We start from the raw sequence: 23,368 nt of genomic DNA, 5'->3' as shown, positions 1-23,368 counted from the left end.
TTCTTTCCTTGAGTAGGAAAAGGAGAAAATTTTCATATTTTGAGGTCTGATCAATCTTTATTGTCAGCAATTTATCCTTAATTAGACACATGTCACACTTCAGCTCAGTGTTTTGAATTCTAAGTGTGCCTTGTTTAGTAGATAAATCTTTTGAAATCATTAGAATAACATGGTTGAAAGGTTGGGTTAGCAGTCCATGGTAGCTTCTCATGTCCCTCTTTAGGCAGGTTGTAGCATACAACTTGCAAAAGTTTAGATAATAGAACAGCAGTATATTAATCCACATTTGAAAGAAGAAATGTTTAGGTGGACTACGAAGAGCACATCCATGCATCTTAGTACTTCTCGATGCAACTTAGTATCATTAACTTTGCTCTTTCGTAATGATACATGCTCATCTACCCTCTCTTTTGAAGAGAATTGATGCACCTGAGGCATTCCCAGACTTCGATCAGAACTCTAATGCTGAAATAATAAAATACGACTAACCCTTGACAATATTCAAGTAAGTCAAGCCCCCATTCCACGTGTTCTTTAATTATGGAACACGTAGGGACAAAATATAGCTTCAGAATCGAAGGCAAATGTGAAGAATAGTTATCCTATCGACCACCTCTCTCTAATCCCAGCTTATTTATATACACACACACACACACATATTACACTAGATATTTGCTTATAGTGAACTTACATGCTATTTAAACCTCTTAAGTAAAGCAATTAACAAAAAGGCACCCACCCTCAGGGAAACCATAAACCTAGAAAGAAGATGATCGATGCCTTTAAACTGATTACTGATTGGATCATTTGCCTGACGCAATAGCATGGTGACAAAAGTACAGGACCTTGACGTGATGTCAAAAGTCCTTTAGTAAGACTTGTATATATGGATTACATGTTAGACTCAGAAGTGTGAAATCTGCTTTGCTGAATCTGATGACCATTGTCGCCAAACATGAGACCTAGAATGAGTAGATCCATTGTTGGAACTCTCATTCCGCTTTAGACGTCTCTGCCTGTATCTCCATACTACTTGAATGCGGGTCGCAGCAATATTTCTCCAATAGGGTGATTCATACCTAATATTTTGATGGGAACAAGATGATCTTAATTCTTGAGTTGCCAAGAACTAAATTTATATGGTTTTACAGAATTCTGATTACCAGGTATAGCAGTACAATGCACAATGGAATTATCAATGGTGCTCTATAAATTAAAAGAAACTCCAGGCAATAAAAGGGGAAAGTTGACAGAAGGAAAATTTTGAATATCTTAAGCACTTGAGATAATTCTGAAAATTTTATCCTTGGTTATTTGTAATATTTCACGGGAAAAACATTACAGTACTGCAAATAAAGTATTTGAGTTGTACACAATGTACTTATCAACAAGCAACTAATAAAGAGAAGCAGCTCATAATGGATTGAGGAGGCGGAGAAAAAATGTAAAATTAACTATGGACATTAACTTCTATCTATATGGAGTCCATTCCTCTGTCGCTATAATTTTCTACCTCAAGCGTCGCATTGCTCTAAAATCTTATTGCCACTCAAGCAACCCTCTTCATAGCACTTTCCGTAATCACAAACTTTAACTGCTAGAAGATATTTTACTGATTTTTGTTTAATAAGAGACTATTTTATAATATTCATTGACTTTTGGTTTTTAAATCCGTCATTTTTTTAATCAACAGAAGAACTTTTTTTTATTAACATATAATGCTTGATTTGATCAAGATCTTTTCCTAGCACTCTTGTTCTCTACCTTCTCTAAGAGGCCCGCTCCCGATTCAGTAAGTTAGGTACATGACCTGTACAGGCCTTGCACCATGGGACATAAAAAATGATAAGGTATCAAATGGGCAATGGTAAGTTGTGAAATGGGCCAATATGTAACAATACATATCGATGTAGACGGGCAAACATATGTACTGTGTTGGCTACCATGTAGCACGGGTACATACATCATTGATGCTAAATGACAGTGAACCAATATTTAAGATTTCTGTGCATATAGCAACCACATTGTTTTCCTCAAAACTTAACAACCATGTTGACTCAATTAATGAAATACATGTTGCATTATGTATGACGTTTTTTGAAAGGTTTTGTTCCTTGAAATCAAATTTTTATCTTTTGCAAAGATCTATTCTCATCTTACACGCTAATGTTCAGCATTGACATCAATTTTGTCTGGAGAAAACATTAAACCAGAAACCCTGCGACCAGGCTTTCCAAAATTGGTCATACTACAAAGAAAATTTTATGTCTCTTAGAATGTTTGATAGTTAGAAACCCTAAAGTTACAAACTGTACCTTGCTTCAATCAATTCCACTAGACAAAATTTCTATCGAAAAGAAAAAAAAAAACTAGATGAAAAAAATGAGGACCAGATTCAGCATGAAGATTTTTCTCCAACATTAATTAAGCAAGATAATACTTTCCATAAGTATATAAACTAGATGTATGCACGGTAGGGCTGTCAAACAATGAGCCGTTTGAGAGAGCCAGCTTGTGCTCAGATCAAAATTAAGCCTGCTCGATTTGCAAATGAGCTAGGCTAGAGCTAGGTTGGGCTTGTTTAGTTTGGCTTCATTAAACTTTTAATATGAGAATGTAAAATATTTTATACAATATTAAATTATTTTTATCATTTTCTATATAAAAAATAATTATTATTATTGAATTAATATAATTTATAAAAAATAGAATGTATTTTCAAAAAATAAATATAACCAGAATAATACATCTCTTAAACAAACTGTTTGTGATCAGCTTGTGTTGGCCGAAATTAAATGAGCTAACTTGACTTCTGCTTCATTACAAAATAAGTGAGACTTGAGTAATACCTGACTACCTCAAGCTAGGCTCATTTATACCCTCTCAATGAGATAAAGTTCATTGGTTATTCTTATTTCTAATATTATAAATTGTTTATTTTGTTCAATTACCAAAATTTACATCATTAGGTTATTCTTATTTCTAATATTATAAATTGTTTATTTTGTTCAATTACCAAAATTTACATCATTAGTTTTAGTGAATTACCGTTGACTGTAAAAATGAAATCTATTGAGTTTCAAAAGCACTCAATACTAATCATGAATGACAAGATTGATGACGCAATTTGTGTTATGCAATATCAAGACAATAATGCAATCATGCTTACCTAATCGCTCCTTGCACACGTGGGGTCCGCAGGAATCGGGAAAACAATGTAGTGACTTCTTCCAAGTCAGCAGCTCGTAGTGTGAATGCCTCAACGTTAGTTAGACACTTAACAGTCCTGTTTGAAAACAAGAGCTGTCCTGGGAACCTGATTTTCCCACCATCTGTGAGAGGAAAATTTTTTGCACACATTTAGTTAGCACGCATTAGAAGAAGACGTGCTATGCCATACAACATGATTTTTTTTTTCTTCACTTTTTCCAAATAGCCTGCTCCTTGGCCTAGTATATGAATTTTGTCTTTACACTCTACTAAAAGTAACTGGTTATCTGTTTGTTTTACCAATTTGAGAAACAGACTACAGATGAAGAACTGGCAATTCTATGTTAAAAAGCAAATTGCCTTCTTCTAATAATGTGCTAATCATCTATGCAAAACACTAAATATTCACATAAATGTCCGTAATATATCCTAAAGTGCTTTGGAAGCTGACCAAAAAGCTTCTCGAGGACAAAAACAAATTGAAAATGGTAACCAGCAAAACAAGCACTGAAATTGGACCTCTTAAATCTAGGATTGGATTATATGCCTAGATAGGAGCTTCTGAATGCCATGCAGTATTTGCCAATGGAGACTGGTGTAGAATTCATACCTCTATTCAAGGAAGAGTGTTCAAGATACCATGTGAGGAGCTCCTCACCACATACATCTCCTTCTGATAAAGGAGCCACATTTCCATCTGCTCCAATGCTCTCCAATTTACCCCTCACTATGAAAACCATCTTTTCAACAGGACTTCCCACATAAAGTATATCACTTCCTCTAATGTATAACTTTTGCCTTAATTTTTCACAAACAGCATCAAAGAGGGGCTCATCCATCAGGGAAAATATCCGAACCTGCAAATCAGCAAAACTTCGGTTCTTTACAAAACTATGATATCAGAAACTAGAAGACTCAATTGCCACAATGGCATGAAATCAGCATTTATATTTTGCTTGCTAATGTGTATAACTACATTCAACTGATCTTTTGCTTCAATTTGATCTTAGTCCACAGTTCAGACCAAGTAATATCTTGTTAGAGTACTAGTATATGTAAATAGGGTCACTAATGCCAGAAATACTACCATGATATTATGTTTTTGGTATCTTAAAAGAAGATCACTAGAGTTCAGGCACTAGCCTGTAGTAGTGCATGTATGTTGCCGAATATACATGTTCATTATGATGTAGAGTTGCATACCTCCATTTGTATGTGTGAGACCAGAAATGGATTGAATTAAATTGGGAATGGATTGTTTTAGCGTTTCTGAGAATAGGCCCATACGTGCACCCTTTAGTGTGATATGCTCATCATAGGGGGTGTTTTCCATCAATGTCTGAAGTTTCACGTTGTAATAAGTTAAGGAATTAACACTTTCACTTGCTTATGCAGTTTTGTAGGACAAACATTTGTAAGAATCCTATAATCCATGACCCAGAACATAGAAATGACCCCAAATGATCTGGATCTCATCCTTGTATCAAATTCAGTAAGGATCATAAAAGTTAATGAAGCAGCATTTTCCTATATTCTTTTCTCTACCCAAGAAAGAAGAAATGGGTGGAAGAAATGGGTGGTCACCATGGCATGCTCAAAGGAAAGAATAACCCTCACGGTGATTGCTCACTTGTAATGTATATGACCTATATAGGGCCAAATATAATGGTAGAAACAAATCCCGACTACCAGGTGTGATGTTAAATAGGCCTAATAAACCTGTTAGAAGAACCATACAATTTTAATTCTCATCTGCACCAGATCATCCATTTCCATCAAATAATGGAAACTTAAATCATAATGATACTAAGGATATAGAACAAGTTATAAATGACAGGAAATTAAAAAAAAAGAGGCGATATCTACACTTTAAATGGACAGGAGTAAGAAAGCTCCTTATCCTAGAATTCAGAGAAATAGCAAAGGGAATAGGGTAAAAAATCCCACTCCTCTAAGTTTAACCAGACATCCTTTTCTGTGCTTAGTACTTGCTCTCAAACGTTAAAGAGAAACAAAAATAAGATAGGAGAAAAAATAAACGGTCCTCCTATTCGAACCAGAGCCTCTTCTTATTATGGGAAAAGCCTAAACAGACCCAAATTGATAAGTATCCTAATTAGCAAAATTTGAACCAACTCATGTCCAAAATCTCTATATACCAATCCATTAAATATATACCTCAATCCAACCATCCAATTCTAACTTGAAGCTCTTCTCTTTAGGGGCGTGACTTGGGGTTGGTTCAGGTTGCCGCCACTTAAGTCTAAACCAACCAATAAAATATGCACCTAATCATACTTGACTAAACAAACAACTTAACTAGCAAAACTCAAACTCAGCATAAGACACAAACTTGAACCAACTATAGTAAAAGAGTTGAATTAGGTTGAGTTGAGAATGACTCTAGGAGTGCTACCAAGTCGGGTCAGGTCCAGCTATCACCTAACCCAGATCCAACTTGTTGGGAGGTTTCATCCTACATTTGAATCCATTCGCTACCCATCCAAGAACTGGGCTGGTTTGGGTTTAGGTAGGATCAAGTTGACTAAAGATTGAGTCCAAGTTGGATATGGTTTCGTCTAGTTGCCCAGCCATCCTCACATGCATCTCCCTATCCAAAATTCAAAGAGAAGTCAAAGAAAATAGGAGAAAAAATGCCGTTCTTCCAACTCAAAACTAAGTCCCCCTTTTGCTTAAAAATAACTATCAAACATTAAAATAAAAACTGAAAAGAAAGAAGAACAACCATCCTTCCTCCTATTTGAACATGCGCCTCTCCTTCATATTGAATCAACTGGAGATTGTTTGGGTTATCCCCAATCAAAACTGATTTGAAATCAACCTGATCGATGAAATTTGAACGCAACTAGAGTTAAGATCTCTATGTATAAGCCTATTAAATATGTAGTACAACCCAACACACAAAATTCCTAATCTTGATCTGACATGACCGATCATGAACCCGATTAGTAAAATCTGAACCCCCAATATGAGTCCAAAATCTTTATATAAGCCTATTATGTATATATAGGAGATATACTACCCTAAAAAAAATGGAGGAAAGTAGTCTTCCTATTTCAAAGTTTAGAAAAATATAAAAAATGTAAATATACAAAAACGAAATCCTCCGACTCAAACTTGATGCCATCCTTACTTGACCAAGAAAATATGAAACCTAGCTAGGCCTGACCATACAATTTGTTTCTTAAATTCCTTATCACTTTACATCCCTTTACTCCGTGTCACACCAATCAATGATCAATGATACATGATCTCACTACCCTAGATTTATCAATAATGTCTTTTCTCATATTTTACTCAGACAATTAGCACTTATGATGTTACTATATAATTTTTATTTACTTCCACCTTTATTTTTGTTTTCTATAAATCAAATAACTCAATTTCTATTTTTCATTTTACTTACTTTATTTTTATTTCTATATTTAATATTTCTTAATTCCTCGCATAACATGGTTTTAGTTGTACCATGCCGACTTACATATGTGCTTAACCTATTCATATCAATTTTTCCAAACACAATTTCAAATAAAGTTGCAAGGTTCCATGTTTGGAGAAATGAATTAATATGTTCTTATGACGTTATTATGCTGTTGAGAGTTATTTCCCCTGACTTATTCTTTAAAAAAAAAAAATAAAACTAATCACAACAAAAAGGTGCTTGTGGACACTCTACCATCTGATACAATCATAGACATCATATAATTGAACTTCCACTCTCTCTAGTATGTTTATTATATTGTTTGTTAAGCAAGAAAAGGACAATTTTAATTATCATAAGCCACACATACATAGAAGATTACAATTACCATCTCAAGATATTATAAATTTCCTCAAAGAAATTGTATTAAATGCCTAGACATTTATGGTAGTCCACATGAATGGTCTACCATGACAATACAAGTCAGAGTCAGACAAATGAGAACGAGAACTAGTTATCAACAAAGTGACATAGACTTATTGTTACTACCATAAACAAGTCACATCTCATGTTTGGAGGCTCACTTTATGGAGAAATTTAAAGAAATGGCGACGAATTTCCCTTTGTAGGTCCTCCGGTAGATTCTCTAGTAGCTCTTCTTCATTTACACCTCGAGTAGCTGCCCAAGTAAACCTCTCCGCTTGCTTTACTTTCCTAAATCATCTTGTAATTTGGGTTAGTATCACCACCAAAAGGGAAACTTCAGGAATCAATAACAAAAACATGCAGAAAATCATTAAAGAGTTGAACAATAACAAACACATAAAAGTAGTAGAACTAAATGACTAAGGTTCAATCCAAATAAATGATTATGATGTCTGGATGGTCATGCACTATGTTAGCCAAATTATACTGCAATTAATTCATAAACAAGGTGGACTCAAATAAAATAAAATATTATGTGGATTCACCATGAATAACTAAATAGACATTCTAATGGATATTTCCTATTTCAATCACTACTATAAAGTAATATTCTCAGAACAATGACAATAAATTTTGTTATGTTTTCCGTACAGATATATGTAATTAGGTCGGCTAAGTGGTCACAGCATTATCATAGCCGGATCATTTTTTTGATATACTAAACCTTGCCTTCCTCTTTGTATAGGCAATTTCCAAGTCTATGGCAACTTGATGGGTCTCTCCCACTTTGCATGAGCATAGATAGCCTAACCAATAAGGTAGGTTTTCCTTCCCAAAATCACTCTCATGTTTCACGACAAATTTCATCCCTCATGGAAAAACTCATCAACCAGAAGATCAGAATAAAGAGTTGATGCAAGGTCGAGATATAGATGCAAAAGGTTCTTGAAATTAGGATGTGTATTTTCTCAAGAAATAAGACTTGCAAGTTAAGTACAATACATCTTTAATTGGTTTGTAATCTTATAATCAGTAGCATATAATATCTTCCCCTGGTTACTATGCTACCAAGATCAGTTCATTGCTTGGAACCTTCATGTCGGAGCTTTGAATTAGCATTCCAGGAGGAAAAAAAATTTCTAGAAGACCAATTGAATGATCAGATTCAATCGCCTAGAGAATGTCTTAGGTGCTTTTGGAGTTCTTATCTTGTCTAGTGATTACTGGAACATAATTCATGCTCTAAGAGCACCAACTGACCAAAAGCTCCAAAACAAAGAACTGTGACCACATCAGCCAAATTCAAGTTCCGGGTAATATCTACCCATCTATTACCTTACATCCATTTTCCCTGATCTCCCCTTCCTCTTTACTTGCATATTTCCTGCCTCTTTTAAACCATTTTCCACGTGACATGGCTAGTTGTGCACAATTTATTTGATAATGCATAATGGCAATATCCCTTCATCGATATTACCTTCTTTTCTTAACTACTTGCCACTTTCTCCAATCTTTTACCAATTTACATCCTTCACTTATACTGTTATTCAGAAAGTTGCGTCCCTTTTCTCTTACTCCGCCTCAACTTAGTTTTGTTTCTTAGGATGTTTTACAGCAGTCAGTTTTCAGATACCATCAAGGCATTCACATGACATTAGATCAGATGAAAATAAACTGTGGCATTTGATCTAGTATTGTAATGAGGCAATTATCATGAATTGATTTATCGGGTCAAATTGATAACACAAGATCTACATTGTCAACAGATGTTCTAGGGTGCATCAATTGGGAAGCATGGCAGCTTGACAATTGATTTGTCTTATCCTTTCTCTTGTTCTTTATTGTATTCATCCAGCTTTGCGTGATCCACACAAAATATCATGGCTTGTTGTGAAATGTGTTTCACTTTTATTTGGACTATAGGAGGGTACTACTCATGGTACAGCTATTGATTATTATACAGAGTACATTGACAAAGATCCTTATAGGGCCTCTCATCCAATAGGATTAAGTTTGTGTTAGAAATTCTACAAGGCAATCCAGATCAAGGTTCGCCGTCTCAGTACCGGATCCCATACCAATCCCATCCTATTACAGTGTCGATATGTGGTACAATACAAGATGGCAAGGCATACCAAGTGTCAGTATATTACAACACTGTGTACCAGTTCGGTACCGATACGGAACAATATACCAGGTACGGTATGGTACCAACCAGTACGACAAATCTTGATCTAGATAGATGTCAAAAACAATTCAGAATAAAAAAATATATATTTGATGATTTGTGCAATGAATTGAAAGACATGGTTTGAAAGCTTCTAGAAGCATTGCTGTTGAGGTAGGGACTGTTTTTGATGATTCTAAGATATAAAATTGGGAACAAGATGGTACAAGAAAGGTTATCCGTGTCTTAAATGCTATCTTAAAAATGACCAATGATATTATTAACCTAATTGATAGAGTTTAAGAAAATTTCAAGTAAAATTCATAACGATAGTTGCTGGTGGCATTATTTTAAGGACTCTATTGGAGCAACTAATAGTACCCACATGCTGCTAAAGGTTTCTCCATCTAAATAAATACCATATATTGTCCAAAAAGTGATACCCATGCAAAATATCATGGCTTGTTGTGACGTGTTTCACTTTTATTTGGACTATAGGAGGGTATTGCTCATGGTACAACTATTGATTATTATACAAAGTCCATTAACAAAGAGCCTTATAGGACCTCTTATCCGATGGGATTAAGTTTGTGTTAGAAATTCTATAAGGCAATCCATATCAAGGTTCGCTGTCTCAGTACCAGATTCCATACCAATACCATCCTATTACAGTGTCGGTACGTGGTATGGTACAAAATGGCAAGGTGTACCAAATGCCAGTATGTTATGAGACTGCATACCAGTTCAGTACCGATACGATACAGTACACTATGTACGGTATGGTACCGACCGGTACAGAAAACCTTGATCTAGATAGATGTCAAAAACAATTCAAAATAAAAAATATATATTTGATGATTTGTGCAATGAATTGAAAGACATGGTTCGAAAGCTTCTAGAATAGTTTGTTGTGAAATGTGTTTCACTTTTATTTGGACTATAGGAGGGTACTGCTCATGATACACATCTTTTTGGAGGCTATACATAGTGAAAAGCTCCAATTATTGTAACAGGTACATTTTAACTTTGATACATAAGTGTAAAATACTAACATATATATATATATATTTATTCAGGTAATATTTCTTGGTGGATAGAGGGTATCCTCATATGATGGGATATATTGAGCCATCAAAGAAGAGAGGTATCATCTACCAAAATTTCAACATGGAAGTCGATCAAGGGTTATGCATGAAATCTCTAATCATGCACATTACTTGTTACGATGCACTACTAAGAGGACATTTAGATGTTGGAAAAGTAGATGGAGAATATTGAGTACAATGCCTAGCTTTTCTTATCACAAACAAGTTTACATTATGGTGACTTCCATACCCATTCATAACTTCATTAGGAATCATCCAATTAAAGATTTCGAGTTTCAATCTTACGATAATGAGGAGGATTTATTCCATCCTGATTGTTTAGAGATTGATAAACCATAGGAAGAACTGCGGAGCAAAGTCAAACAATAAGTAACCATGAGATGGATATTCTCCATGGTCATATCGCGTTTCTTTCTTTATGAAATTATGCTTGTAACATGGATACTATGCTTTGTATCTTAGTATTTTGTATCTAAGTAAACAAGAATGTTGTTTGTTAGAATCAAAAATTCCTATTTTTAATAATGATATTCTTTGTTACTTGGCAATCTCCCTTTAAAAGATAATTACATTGTCTATTATAGTATCTAGATTCAAATAAAATATATAAATTATAGATTAATAATACTTTACAGTTTACACTATACTATATTAATAAAAAATAATATTATAATATTATACTCTAATTATAATATCACATTTATATATTATAATAATATTATACAATGTAATAATATATTAATATGTAATAATAATTGTAATACTTCATATCAAAACATTATATTATATTTACTAAATAATATTAGATACATTATATTGTATTATATTATACTATAGAATACAATATTATATTATAATAATATTATATTAGATTATAATATTTTATTACATCATATTACAATATTATATTACATTATAATAACATTATACTATGAACTAATATATTAATATGTAATAATTATAATAATAAATATAATGCTTTATATCAAAATACTATATTATAATTATTAACTAATAATAGATACATTACATGACATTGCATTATATTATGTTATGTTATATTATATTATATTATATTATGCTATGCTTTACAATACTAATACTACTATCATTATTATATCATAATAAATCATATTTTAATAATATAAAATTATTATATTCCTATAATATTATACTATTATATTGCAATATTATTATACTCTAATATTATAGCATTTAAAATAAATAATTTGTAAATTAAGAATACTTTATATTAACAAGTCTTGATAATACAAAGAGTTTAAAAATTGAAAGCACTAAAAAATGTTCTTTATGGTCATTTTCTTATACTAAAAGCACTTTCTCAGTTTAGTTATCAAACGTATGTTAAAATTCTGTAACACTTTGAAAAATGTAGTTACCAAACAGAAAATAGCTTTTTATTAAAAGCTCTACTGGCAAAATCTCTTCCAAAAGCTCTACTGCCATTAGCAATTCCAAACGATGCCTATACCAAGATTCGCCGTACCGATCATACTGACGTACCGATGCGGTCCGATACCGAACCGAGCCGGTACTGTTCCGAAAGTGCCACCGCGCATGGCATTTAGCGTGGCTTTAGCCACGCGCTGTCTCCCGTGAAGAACACCCTGTACCGGTGCGAACCGGCTTAGTTCGCACCGGTACGGGTATGTACCGGTGCGAACCGACTGGCATGGATATGTACCGGTCTCTAGGTCGGAACCAATTTCAATAACCGTACCGTACCGGTGCCTGTCGGTACCGGTACGGTACGGGCTGAACCGACCGGTACCGGTTCAGCAGACCATATGCCTAAAACTACTTTCTGACCTTCTACAAACTCTACCATAATAAACGACAAGTTGTTATCATACTAATGTATCTCATTTAGCACACCATTTCTTTAAGGTAAATAATTAATTAGTAGAAAACAAGATCTAGTACAAGCCCTATGTTACAGCATTTATCATCCCCTTCTTATCACCTTCAATAATAACAAAATGCTTAGCAGAGAGATCAAACAATGAACATATATGTTGGATGACCTTTTGCAGTGATAAGATAATGAATATGCGGGTGACCCTTTAGATTTACCATTTTTTTCTAAAGAGGGTGACCATTTAGACTAAGTCGCTTGATATTATGAATGGTTCATTTACAAATGTTGTGTTTCGTGTGCAAAAGAAACAATTATACTAGTAATGCAAATATACATGTGCATTTTGTCATATTTAAAATACTTAGATAAAATATGATAGATCTCATAAGTATCTTAAGCTACACTAGCATGAAGTGTTCTCAAGTCATATTTATTACTGAACACAAGAACATAATATAGCGGTCTCATGTCAAGTGATGAAAAATTTTGATTGAATGAAAAAAGAGCGAACAGAAACTAGGGCCAGGATAAGGCATAAACATCATGAAGCATAATATTGCAATGTAGAGATCCATTTCAATCAAACAAAAGATGACAGCAAAGAGACATACACTATGGTATATAATAGATTCCATGAAACCAAGTTAGAGTAAATTATTATGGCGATTGATGTACAAGAACTGAAATCAAATATTCAATAATATTTTTGTAACAAACCTCCTCAAATATTCTGGCAAACGACGATGGCTCATCCATCGTTCAACGTCACGTCGTCTAAGTTGCATTTCAAGTCTCCTTGTAAAACAAATAGCTAGAATCAAATGAAGGTACATTGCAGGTTTTATAATATTTGATGTGCTTTTATGAAATTCCAAAAAAGAAAAGAATCTTCTACAAGGTTGGAACTGAGAAAAAGTTTCCCTGCAATGCTAAATGTAAGGATCCAATGAGAAAAAAATTAGGTTTTGTTATCTGCTATATAAATCAGAACACTTGGTTATCCAATATATCTTACGTCCCAAAGAATTTAAAAATCAAGGTGAGACTTTTACTGGTAACTGGAAGGTACAGTATGTACTGTGGTACAAAGGCAGTTCAAGGTCAGCACCAACCAGTCCGAATGAGCACCAACACACACACACAAAAAAAAAGGAGGTCGTACCATGTGGCACGAGATCGGTATGGGTAGGTACAAGATCACCCTACAGAACTATCCTGAGGGGCACCATGTACCCATCCCTAGCTGGTATGGTACATATAGAGCGCCATGGGGCGGTATGAGAAGTACATTACTGCTTGATAAACATATTCAGAGGGCAAAAATATAAGTCACGAATACATGGTGGTATTTGTTGATCTTTTTACATCTATACCTACATTCCAATTTCATTTTCCTGACTAAACTAGACAACTTAAGTCAGATACACAGGCCTGCTTATGTAAATACACTCATACTATTGCACACACGCACACATAAATAGAGTGATGGAATTGATGGATGCTTATATGATGTTGTAAAAATTGTTTATCTCTATCTGTGATATGTAATAGAGAACAAAATCTCCAAAAAAGGGACAAGTCAAAGGGCTTATTATAGTACAACTTGTAACAAGCAAAATAGTGGTTGTAATCGTACCAAGGAATTGCATCATTAACAATTATTTTTTAAAAAAAGAGCTTCAGTAAGATGAGTTATAATCGCGTAATTTGCACACCTTCTGCCAAGGGCTTGGAGAAAGTTCTGCATATTTCCAATGAGCAATGCAAATAACAAGAGCCCCAATCCAATGATGGCCATAGTGAACAGAACTTCCCACACAAAATAACTTGGAACTTGGTTACCAGCTAAGGTACTGATTTGCTGGGACATAACATAATATTTAAAAGGTGAGACAAAAATATATCAAAGTATGTGCACAATGCTCATAAGATTTGCAAGAAATAGCATACAAAGCTTTTCTGATTGTTTTGATAAACATTTAAATACTAACTAAACAGGGAAAATAATCAAAGTTGCTAATCTATGTGAATCATAGTCACACTGAATGAAAAAAAAAACCCACTAAAAATAAATTGGACACTGGTTACCAGCTATAAGTGCTGATTTGCTATGGCATTGACATAACACTTAAACAAAGGTATACAGATTACATTAAAGAATTTATAGAAAAGCCTAAAAGGTTGTAAGAAAGAAGGTGAGAAATGCTACAGCTTTTCTGTTTATATTTCTACCCATTCAAAATTCAAGCTCATACAAATAGAACAAAAAATTCAAGTTTCAATTTCACATGAATGGAAGCAATATCACATATTTCAAAACAAGAAGTTATACAGTGCGGACTTCCTTAATGTTATCATGTCATATATCGCTGTGCTTTACATAAATTTAAAGTCTCTCATCTCGAGCAAGTCAAATCTATGAGCCTCACAAACTAAAATTCAAAAATATTAAGCAAGTATTAACTGACCACCCTAATGGTCATCCCTATAAATTCTACATCGAGGGCTACCTCCTCCATCAATGCAAAATCCTTACAAATTCTATAGATGTTTTGTATGTATCTTCCTTTTTCACTTTTCTAACCTTGCACGTGAATCTGAACCTTTTCTGAACAGGCCTCTCTTTGGTCTTCATTGTGCATGATCAAACTATACCATTAGTTACCCATCTTTTAGCGTCCACCAGTGCAATGACTAGACCTGCTTAAGTATCCTTCCAAAATATCCTTAAGTTTCCTTCCAAACTCGCTCTTCTAGGAAGCACAGAAACTTCAAGTTGCATGCCACGTTTGTATCATATATGTATCAAATACCAGCACTCATGGATACATCTAGGTTACATATCCAATACTTATTTTAAGAATCATCTTTTTTTTTTAAAATAAAAAAAGTATTCCAAATACTTCCCGGATACAATTGAGACACTTTCCCAATACCTCTAGGAATGAGGGTAAGGGCATTTCTTTCCAATTTTTTTTAAATGAATGTCAACCTTTTAATGTGAATGGCCAATTTTGGAGTTGGAATCTTGAAATTATAATATGAAGTATGGATCAGGGTCCAAGGATTTGAGTGATAACTCAATAATGATTTTGTGGAAGTTGATGTTACTACATAAAGTATGAAGTATGAATTATATTATTTTGATAGCGCATGTGATCTATGGATGCTATCTTTCATATATATGAAATAAATATATTCATTGCGCTCGTCAAATTGGTGTTGAGAGCAGTACCAACACATAAACTTGTTCATGGGCTCAAAAAACTTGCTTAATCCTAAATAAACATATAAAAAACCTAAACAACAATGAAAAGCAACAAAAAGCATGAAAAAAGTCTCAGTAGGATATCAGGATGCTACAGTGTATCAAGTGTCGGTATGCAGGCATCTCGAAATTATATCGACCCAATCCGAACCAGAAAGTTTCTTCTTGATTAATTCCTAAAGCTACTAAAGGCACTCAAAATGAATTCAAAGAATCTCACTTTAATAATATCATTTATCCTACACTCAAGCTGGGCAAAAGCCCCAAGTAGCAACCTTATTGCACCAAGGAGTACTATATATATGGTAATAAAATCCGAATACGACATAAGAGGGTGTATTATTAGGGCTGGCAAAATATGACCCGACCCATGTTCGACCTGCAATAAGCAAGTTTGGGTATGGGAAAAACAGATTTAAGTCATAAACAAGTTGACCCATTTAAACCGTTTAATAATCGGGTTAGGTTCAAGTTTCAGCCCCTTGACTTGTTTAACCCATTTAAAAATCAAGCCGGGTTGGGCTATGCAAGTTAAGCAGGTTACTTGCTTATTAAACAAGTTAATAAATTAACAAGTTATGTAGGTTATACAGGTTAACAGTTTAACAGGTTAAGCAGAGATACCTATTTATTAAACAGGTTAAACGGGTTAGGTCAGATTACCTGTTTATTAAACAAGGCAGGTTCAGGTTTCAAATTCTTACCTGTTTAATAATTAGGTCAGATTCAAGTTTTGAATTTTCTGACCCGATCCGCATTTGACCCGACCAGTATATGATCCGACCCAACCCGACTGCCACCCCTATGTATTATGTAATAGATTATATTGCTCATACACCTTAGTACAAGCCCATGTTGCATTGCATATATTAACATTCAACAAGACAGGTCAACATACCTCAGGTCATTATTAGTCAAACGACTCAAAACAACTGAGGTTCGAAGCAAAATTTAGTAATAGATGCTTCAAGTAAAAACACTCCAGCACGCCAATCCTACGAAATAAATTCTAAGGCTCATTTTAGGGTTTTGATTTATTGCTTACCAATGGGCATTTGATTAGATCTTTAGAAAACTATTGTCTTGCTTGTCATTTAAACCTTTGTCCAAACAAGATACATCAATCTGTTCAATGGAGTAACAGAAATTCCAGAAAAGGCACAAAATGATTTTGAGAGAAAATGGACCTCCCAAATAATTCACAAAATGGGTTTTAAAAATAACCTGAACAAATGCACAACCATTCATACTCTTTTTTTTTGCACAAAGTGATCAAACAAATACACTTGAAAATAACTATATTTGTTAATAAAATTTCTATTTCAAAAATACAAAATAAAAAAAATATTACCAAAAAAGATAGACCAGTGCATGAGGCTCCCGCCACATCTGGGAAGGGTCGGATTACGCAGCCTTACCCCCACATATGGAGAGACCAAAAATAATACTACAAGATACTGCTATTTTATAAAATTATTATCACCTTAATTTCTTATTATGTTTGAAGCAAGCGATGGGGTTATATAGTGGTACTTTTGGCATTAAAACTTACAAATAGTACTGATCAAAATGGGAGCCTCCAAAATGTATGATTATATTTTACTTGATTACCTACTAATTTCTAGTAGCTGCTGCTCAAGAGAGAAGCAGTTGTTTCTTTGTGCAATTTTAACTTAATATTTTTTAATTAATTAATTAAATAATTTAGTGAAAAATTACTTTGTAAAATTTTAAATAACTATGATTAGGTTTCTATGATTAAAATAGTATAAATTTTTTTAGTTATTTAAGTCTACAAGTTATATAGATGATTCACTAATTACTTCAAAGGGACTATGGAACCGACAATTAACCAACAATAGCAAAGTTCTAGGACTAATGGTCCAGCATAAGGAGATTCACCTGATGACTTTGTATAAAATCTCGCTAGAGGAATAGAAGCATAACTTTAAAGGTTTATAATGCCTGCAAAAATCACTATTATTTGGGTAATGTGCAACATGTGACAATGTTTGCTCCGATTGCTGGGGAATGAGAATGCAACATTTAGATGGTAACTAAGAATTGAGACTTCTAGGCAATGAAAGAAAGGAACTCATTGCATATTTGTCTGGCATGTATAGTGCATGCAAGAGAAATGTAATCTCAAAAATAATTGTCAGGGAATAGTTTATAAATTTATTGTGATAGTGGTATTATTTAGAAGGCAAGTAGACGGAATGGAGTACCTGAAATCCCCAGAATGAGGAATATATATATCGTTTAACAATACTGTCCTCTGTTGTTAATAAGACAGCCTGTTGATAAATGCCATAAACAAAATGTCCTCCACTACCGTTAAAGCAATCACTAGAAGTATAATCATTCAACCAATTTGTTTTATTTGTATCATTCTGTTCAACAATATTCCCACGTCCACAGTCTATATATGATGCACAAGATGGAAAAAGAGAACTGGAAGAGCAGGCATCCCTTAGACATTGATTTACCCTCTGAAATAAAAAGAAAACAAAAATTAAAATCTATCCATTACCATCATTACACCAGAAGATAGTTACAAATATCACCATATGTATATAACAGATGACTAATGGTTGATTGAAGACACCATGGTAAATTAATAAAAAGAAACTAGAAATTAAGCATCCTAGCATATAAAACAAGGTAAGTTCATAGATAAACCAAACTATAGCATGCTGATTTAAAAGTTGATTTTTGATAACTTAAAGAAGGGAGGTTTCATGTCTCAGTCTTAAAAAATGCATATGAAAGTTTGAGAGAGAAGCTCTTATAAATTATGGAAGTAACACCACGCCAAAAGCACTTAGAAATTAATACAGGTACAACCTGGAAATAGGTTGTGCATGAATTTTTAGAAAGTGATCTGTAAAACCATAGACCGAACCATAGTTTGAAATTTCACTAGATTCTAGAATCCAAAATGGAAACCGAAACTTTACATTTTCAGTCAAAGTGATTTGTAAACAGCACCAGTTTCCGAATTCTAGCTAAAACTAACTGATTAGACCAAAATAACTTTGTGTATTTACTAAGTATGATAACATTTGCCACTTCTTTATTTTTTAATATGTCAAGAGGCACTGGAAGCATTTTCTCTTAGATTAAACTTAGATTTATTAGGAAGAATTGGTTGTTCCAATAAGAATCAGTGAAAAGTAAGTTTTTGAGCATAAGTTAGGCTACTGTGTGACTCAAGTCTCAAAGGCATCTCAATTGTTATGTGTTATATTTGCATCAAATAACAAAATCATATGGTACATTCTAAAGACGATCTCATAACATTTTATTTAAAAGGGAAGAACTTTCCTGATATGAAATAACTTAAACAATACATATGAAAAAATTCTAACTTATTTTCTTGATTTATTATACTTTTTTATTTTTACTTTTTCCTTTCTAGTTTCAATTGACATTTTCTGGATTTCTTATTATTCCAACTGTAATGGCTGAAAATGGAATTAGAACTACCAAAACCAAGACTGATCTGATTTGGCATAACACAAAATTGAGTCTTCGAACTTTGGATGGAACCTTAGAAAGTTATAAGGCCAAATTAGTTCCTAACAGCTTTAACTAGAAAAAGAGAACAGATTGTCTTAACACCCTTTTCGGTAGGATAGGCTCTAGAAGGGTTTCTCTAACATTTGTTTTGATAAATAAGTTGGCTTACATCAAACAGATAATAAGGGTATGTTCCTTAATGATGATTTAGAAGAAGAAATATGTATGCACGAAACAACTTGAAGGATTTTACAGTAAAGGTCAAGAACATACCATCTACAGCTCAGTAAGATTTATTTTACTGACTCAAGCAAGCCCCTAAGCTATGGCATGAGAAGTGCAATAACTTTATCATATAGTTCTGAAGTTCAGAAGAATGACAAATGACTATATAGTAAAACAATTCAAAAAAAAATTGTGCAATACATACATGTCATGCTAATGCAAAATACAGCATATGGAACTAACTTGGAAGTTCTAAATGAAATTAAAACTTTCATTCCTAGTTACTTTGATATGAAAAATCTAGGTGTGACAATTTTGATCCTAGACAAGAAACTAATTGGATCTTCTGAAGAATAAACTCAAAGTTATGCTATTGTAAAGAGGTAATAGTATTTCAATTCCTATGATAACAAACATGTTTCACACCTTATGATCTTAATTTACATGTTAAGAAGAATTTATGTGATCCTGTCTCACAATGTAAATACTCTTAAATTATAGGTTTCTTGTTATGCATGAGAAATAGAACATGATCTCACATACTTTACACTACAGAAAAATTGAGTAGATGTAACAGTAACCAAAATAAAGCTACAAGATGCAATGCAAACAAAGATGTTAATTAGCAGGAAAAATTAACATTTTAATTGGAAAAGGGATTAAGAAGGATAAGATCAACATAAACTTGCTGGTTCAAGCTTATGCAGGATAGATAAGATAATTTATATGATTTAGGATCATAAGCTTCTGAGATTTTATATACGAAGAAAACAGTCTGTATACAGTCTCATGACAGAAAGCTATAAACTCTGGTTAATTTATGTCATAGGAGACACTTATAGATACCCCATCGTAACCCTTTTGAAGCAAGAGATATGAGCTAGAGGAGAAGAAATCCACCAGTAAGAAACAAAACTCAGGTCATTATTAATTAATGGGAGTATGTGATCATCAGAAAATGTTGAGACTTTCATTTGGCTCTTTGTATTATTTGCGCTTCTGAGATGAAAAAAGTTCCTTATATCCAATGCTATCACTGCACTGTCCATGTAGGCTCTATCCACAAGGAATTCTAGAGGTTCCCCCTAGCCAGATAGTTTTCATAGCAGATCCTTCTCTTGCTTAAATTTGCCTCAACCAGGAGATCAGCACCGAATAGAGAGTCTAAGTCAAGCTGATAGCCAGTCATAAAAGATGCTCAATCCTTCTGCCGATTTGATGATGATGACAATGATGATGAAAGCTATCAGGATTCCTATCTATGTAGGTTCTATCCAAGTCTTGAGGAATTGTGTAGGCTTATCCTACCATATAGTTTTTATGGCAGGTCCCTCGCTAGCTTAAATTTGCCTCAACCATAAAATCAGCACCGAATTTAAAGTCTAAGTCAGGCCGACAACCTCACATAAAATAAGCTCAACCCTTCAGCCAATTTGATGATGATGATGATGTGCTACCACCCATTTAATGCTAGTTTATTTCACATTATGAATTATATATATGTCCACACATCAAGATACATAACCTAAATATTATAGAACCTAAGCATACCCAATAATTTAAAATTTATATTATCTTCGATTTTTTTTATTTTTTTTACCCTGCATGTGAGCAATGAAACTTCAAACTATTACTATAGTTGTTGCCTTGCTGCTCCATTAGATACAATAAGAAAGATTATCTGACAGACGAAAGTCTAGGGAAAAAAATGAATTCTACATCAGACAACATTAAATTCTAAAATAAGCAAGACCATAGTTTTCTGCCTATCCAATGCAAAACATCTTAAGCATTGGTGCAGAGTGCAGACTATGTCATGATGTTGTATAATGCAGGTGTAAAGTCAAGAATATGGACCTTGACAGTAAGGCACCATACTCAGATCAATAAACCTGTCAGTGCCAACACAGCAAGAGTAGGATGCACTACCACATTTTGGCATAGTATGGTACAGAAAGGTGTATCGGTATGGTATGGTATGGCACTTCAATCCATGATTATAATGCTTAGCCATACTATATTTGATCATGCCGCTGCATCCCTCCAATCATATATTACATACCAAGTATTGTTGTGCTGACTAATGCAACTCAAACACCAATAACAGAAATGATCCATAAGAAAACATAGTGAATAAATATTTTATTTCATATTTTAAGTTGCAAAGCTATCAAAAGTTCATATAAACAAAAAGATTGTACATTTCTAGCCTCATAACAATCAATCTGAAGCACCATAGAATCTTGCTCTAAGTTGGATGAAAGATCATCTTCTTATGTTTGCAAACAGTCTTTAGTGCATTTGGTATTATTGTACATTCATTACTCTTACGTCCAGCTAATCTATGAAATAAGATTGTGAACACTTCAACTAATAGTGCAAAGCACTCTTAACTACTTGAATTACGGTTTGCTTTCTTCACAACCTTGAATAATAAATAAAAGAACTCATAATGATCTTCCAAAACAACTTTTTTGGTTAAGCAAAGGACTATCCAAGTGCTATACTAACCATGCCTCACATAATACAAAACTTCCATAAAGTTTCACAAAGATGATGCACCATGCCAAGGAATAAGTAATTGCTGCACACCTGTAACCCAAAGAGGTACCAAGACGAACCAACAACATGACTAGCCAACATAAACATAAGAAGATTAATAACGAAGTTAGCCCAAGCTGACTCAAAAATGAAGCCACTTGCAGACTGCCCAGCAAGCAAGGGACGAAATCTAACAATTCTTGGGGCATACTGAAGAAGAACCGTGGCACGTAAAAGATTTTTTGCATAGTTTGCTGCTGATGAGCCCGCATATTTTGGTATGACTAGTAATATCATTACCTGCATAAAAGATAAAAATGAAGAGACCTTTGGTAAGGACACATGAGAAGATCAAGGGACTGCTGCATGTTACAAAACTGAAATTCAAATCTCATTTTTCTGCATTATGCTTTTAAAAAGAAAGCTTCTATAAAAACAATCCTGCATCAATGTTATACATAAAAGTATCATAGAAACTGTAGGATATATACAAAATCCACATATGACATGAACCAGCAGCAATTACAAAATAAGCATCCCTGTGAGAGTAAATTCAATGGAGAAACTACAGAAGTCAAATCAAAGTGCACAACTAACAAACCCAATGTTGAAACCTAATTTGTTTCCGATCTCAATATAATGGCTTAGGCTCATATTTGATGGCATCAATTTACAATGACAGGGAAAAAAAGAAGTAAAAGAAATTACTGTCAGAAAGGTAAGGATAAGTAACTGTAAATCATTTGTACTTTTAGAATGGTGCATCATTTTTCCATTACTTCAGTGTTATGTTATCAAAGTTTGTTCTTTATACCAAGCTATAATAGAGCCACTAGTACATTTTAAGTTTAGACTAATTTTCTCATTATATATATAATTTTATTATCACTAAAATATGCTATGCTATGTAATATGGGTTCGTACAGGTGTTAGAATGTGGGCGTGTATTTAGAAATTAGATAATTCTTATACCAAATCTTAACACATTGGAACTCAACATAAAAGGATCCAAAATTTGGGTTGGAGTAAAAAGATCTTTGTATTTCCTACCATTTTAGTGCTTGTACAGTAAGCTTTTAAGTTTTACTTTTTAGTCCTTGGGCCATGGTTCATTGTACCACCCGATTTGCGGCATACAAAGCCATATCGGGGGTGGGCCAGCATAATTCCGCCCCTCGGTTTGAGAAACCGAAGAGGGAGGGGGAGGGGGAGAGGAAGAACGAGAGAGCCTTTCTCTCTCTCTTCCTCCCTCTCTCTCTCTTTTCCTCTTTCTCTTTCTCCCTCTCTCCCTCCCTCACCAGCTCTACTGTGTTGATAAGGGCTCGGCACAGAACGACACGGTGTCGTACCAAACCGTGCCACCGGGCAACCAGTATGAATCCCAATGCTTGCATGGTTTACCTTTCTTTGGGCATACATAGGCCTTATATATGAACACAACTAAGTGTTTTCATACATGCTTATAGACATATAAGGGCTGAAAGTTAGATGGATGTAAAACCAAGTACCTCAAATAAAATGCCAATCAATAGGGGGCTAAATAATAAATTGTAAGCCATCCAAGAATGAGATGTTAGTTTTG

At 33.9% G+C, this 23,368-nt stretch overlaps 1 protein-coding gene across 3 annotated transcripts in view; it reads right to left on the bottom strand.

Annotated features, from left to right (window-relative positions):
- Window positions 1–508: 508 nt before the first annotated feature.
- The window catches only part of LOC103706769 (probable cyclic nucleotide-gated ion channel 20, chloroplastic), a 117,879-nt gene continuing 95,019 nt past the window's right edge, over window positions 509–23,368 (bottom strand). For all 3 annotated transcript variants that reach the window (XM_039131477.1, XM_039131475.1, XM_039131476.1), the window contains exons 6-13: window positions 21,838–22,086; window positions 17,727–17,990; window positions 13,946–14,091; window positions 12,948–13,025; window positions 7,237–7,366; window positions 3,821–4,067; window positions 3,170–3,332; window positions 509–1,079 (exon numbers count right to left, since the gene is read on the bottom strand). In XM_039131477.1, the coding sequence (XP_038987405.1) occupies window positions 905–1,079; window positions 3,170–3,332; window positions 3,821–4,067; window positions 7,237–7,366; window positions 12,948–13,025; window positions 13,946–14,091; window positions 17,727–17,990; window positions 21,838–22,086 (1,452 nt within the window). In that variant the 3' untranslated portion in view covers window positions 509–904. The remainder of the gene's footprint in view (window positions 1,080–3,169; window positions 3,333–3,820; window positions 4,068–7,236; window positions 7,367–12,947; window positions 13,026–13,945; window positions 14,092–17,726; window positions 17,991–21,837; window positions 22,087–23,368) is intronic.

This window comes from Phoenix dactylifera, chromosome 11 (genome assembly GCF_009389715.1).
Source record: "Phoenix dactylifera cultivar Barhee BC4 chromosome 11, palm_55x_up_171113_PBpolish2nd_filt_p, whole genome shotgun sequence".
In the NCBI taxonomy this organism is placed as follows: Eukaryota; Viridiplantae; Streptophyta; class Magnoliopsida; order Arecales; family Arecaceae; genus Phoenix; species Phoenix dactylifera.
Note: the sequence above shows the minus strand (reverse complement) of the source record. Positions and strands in the feature narration are given on the sequence as shown.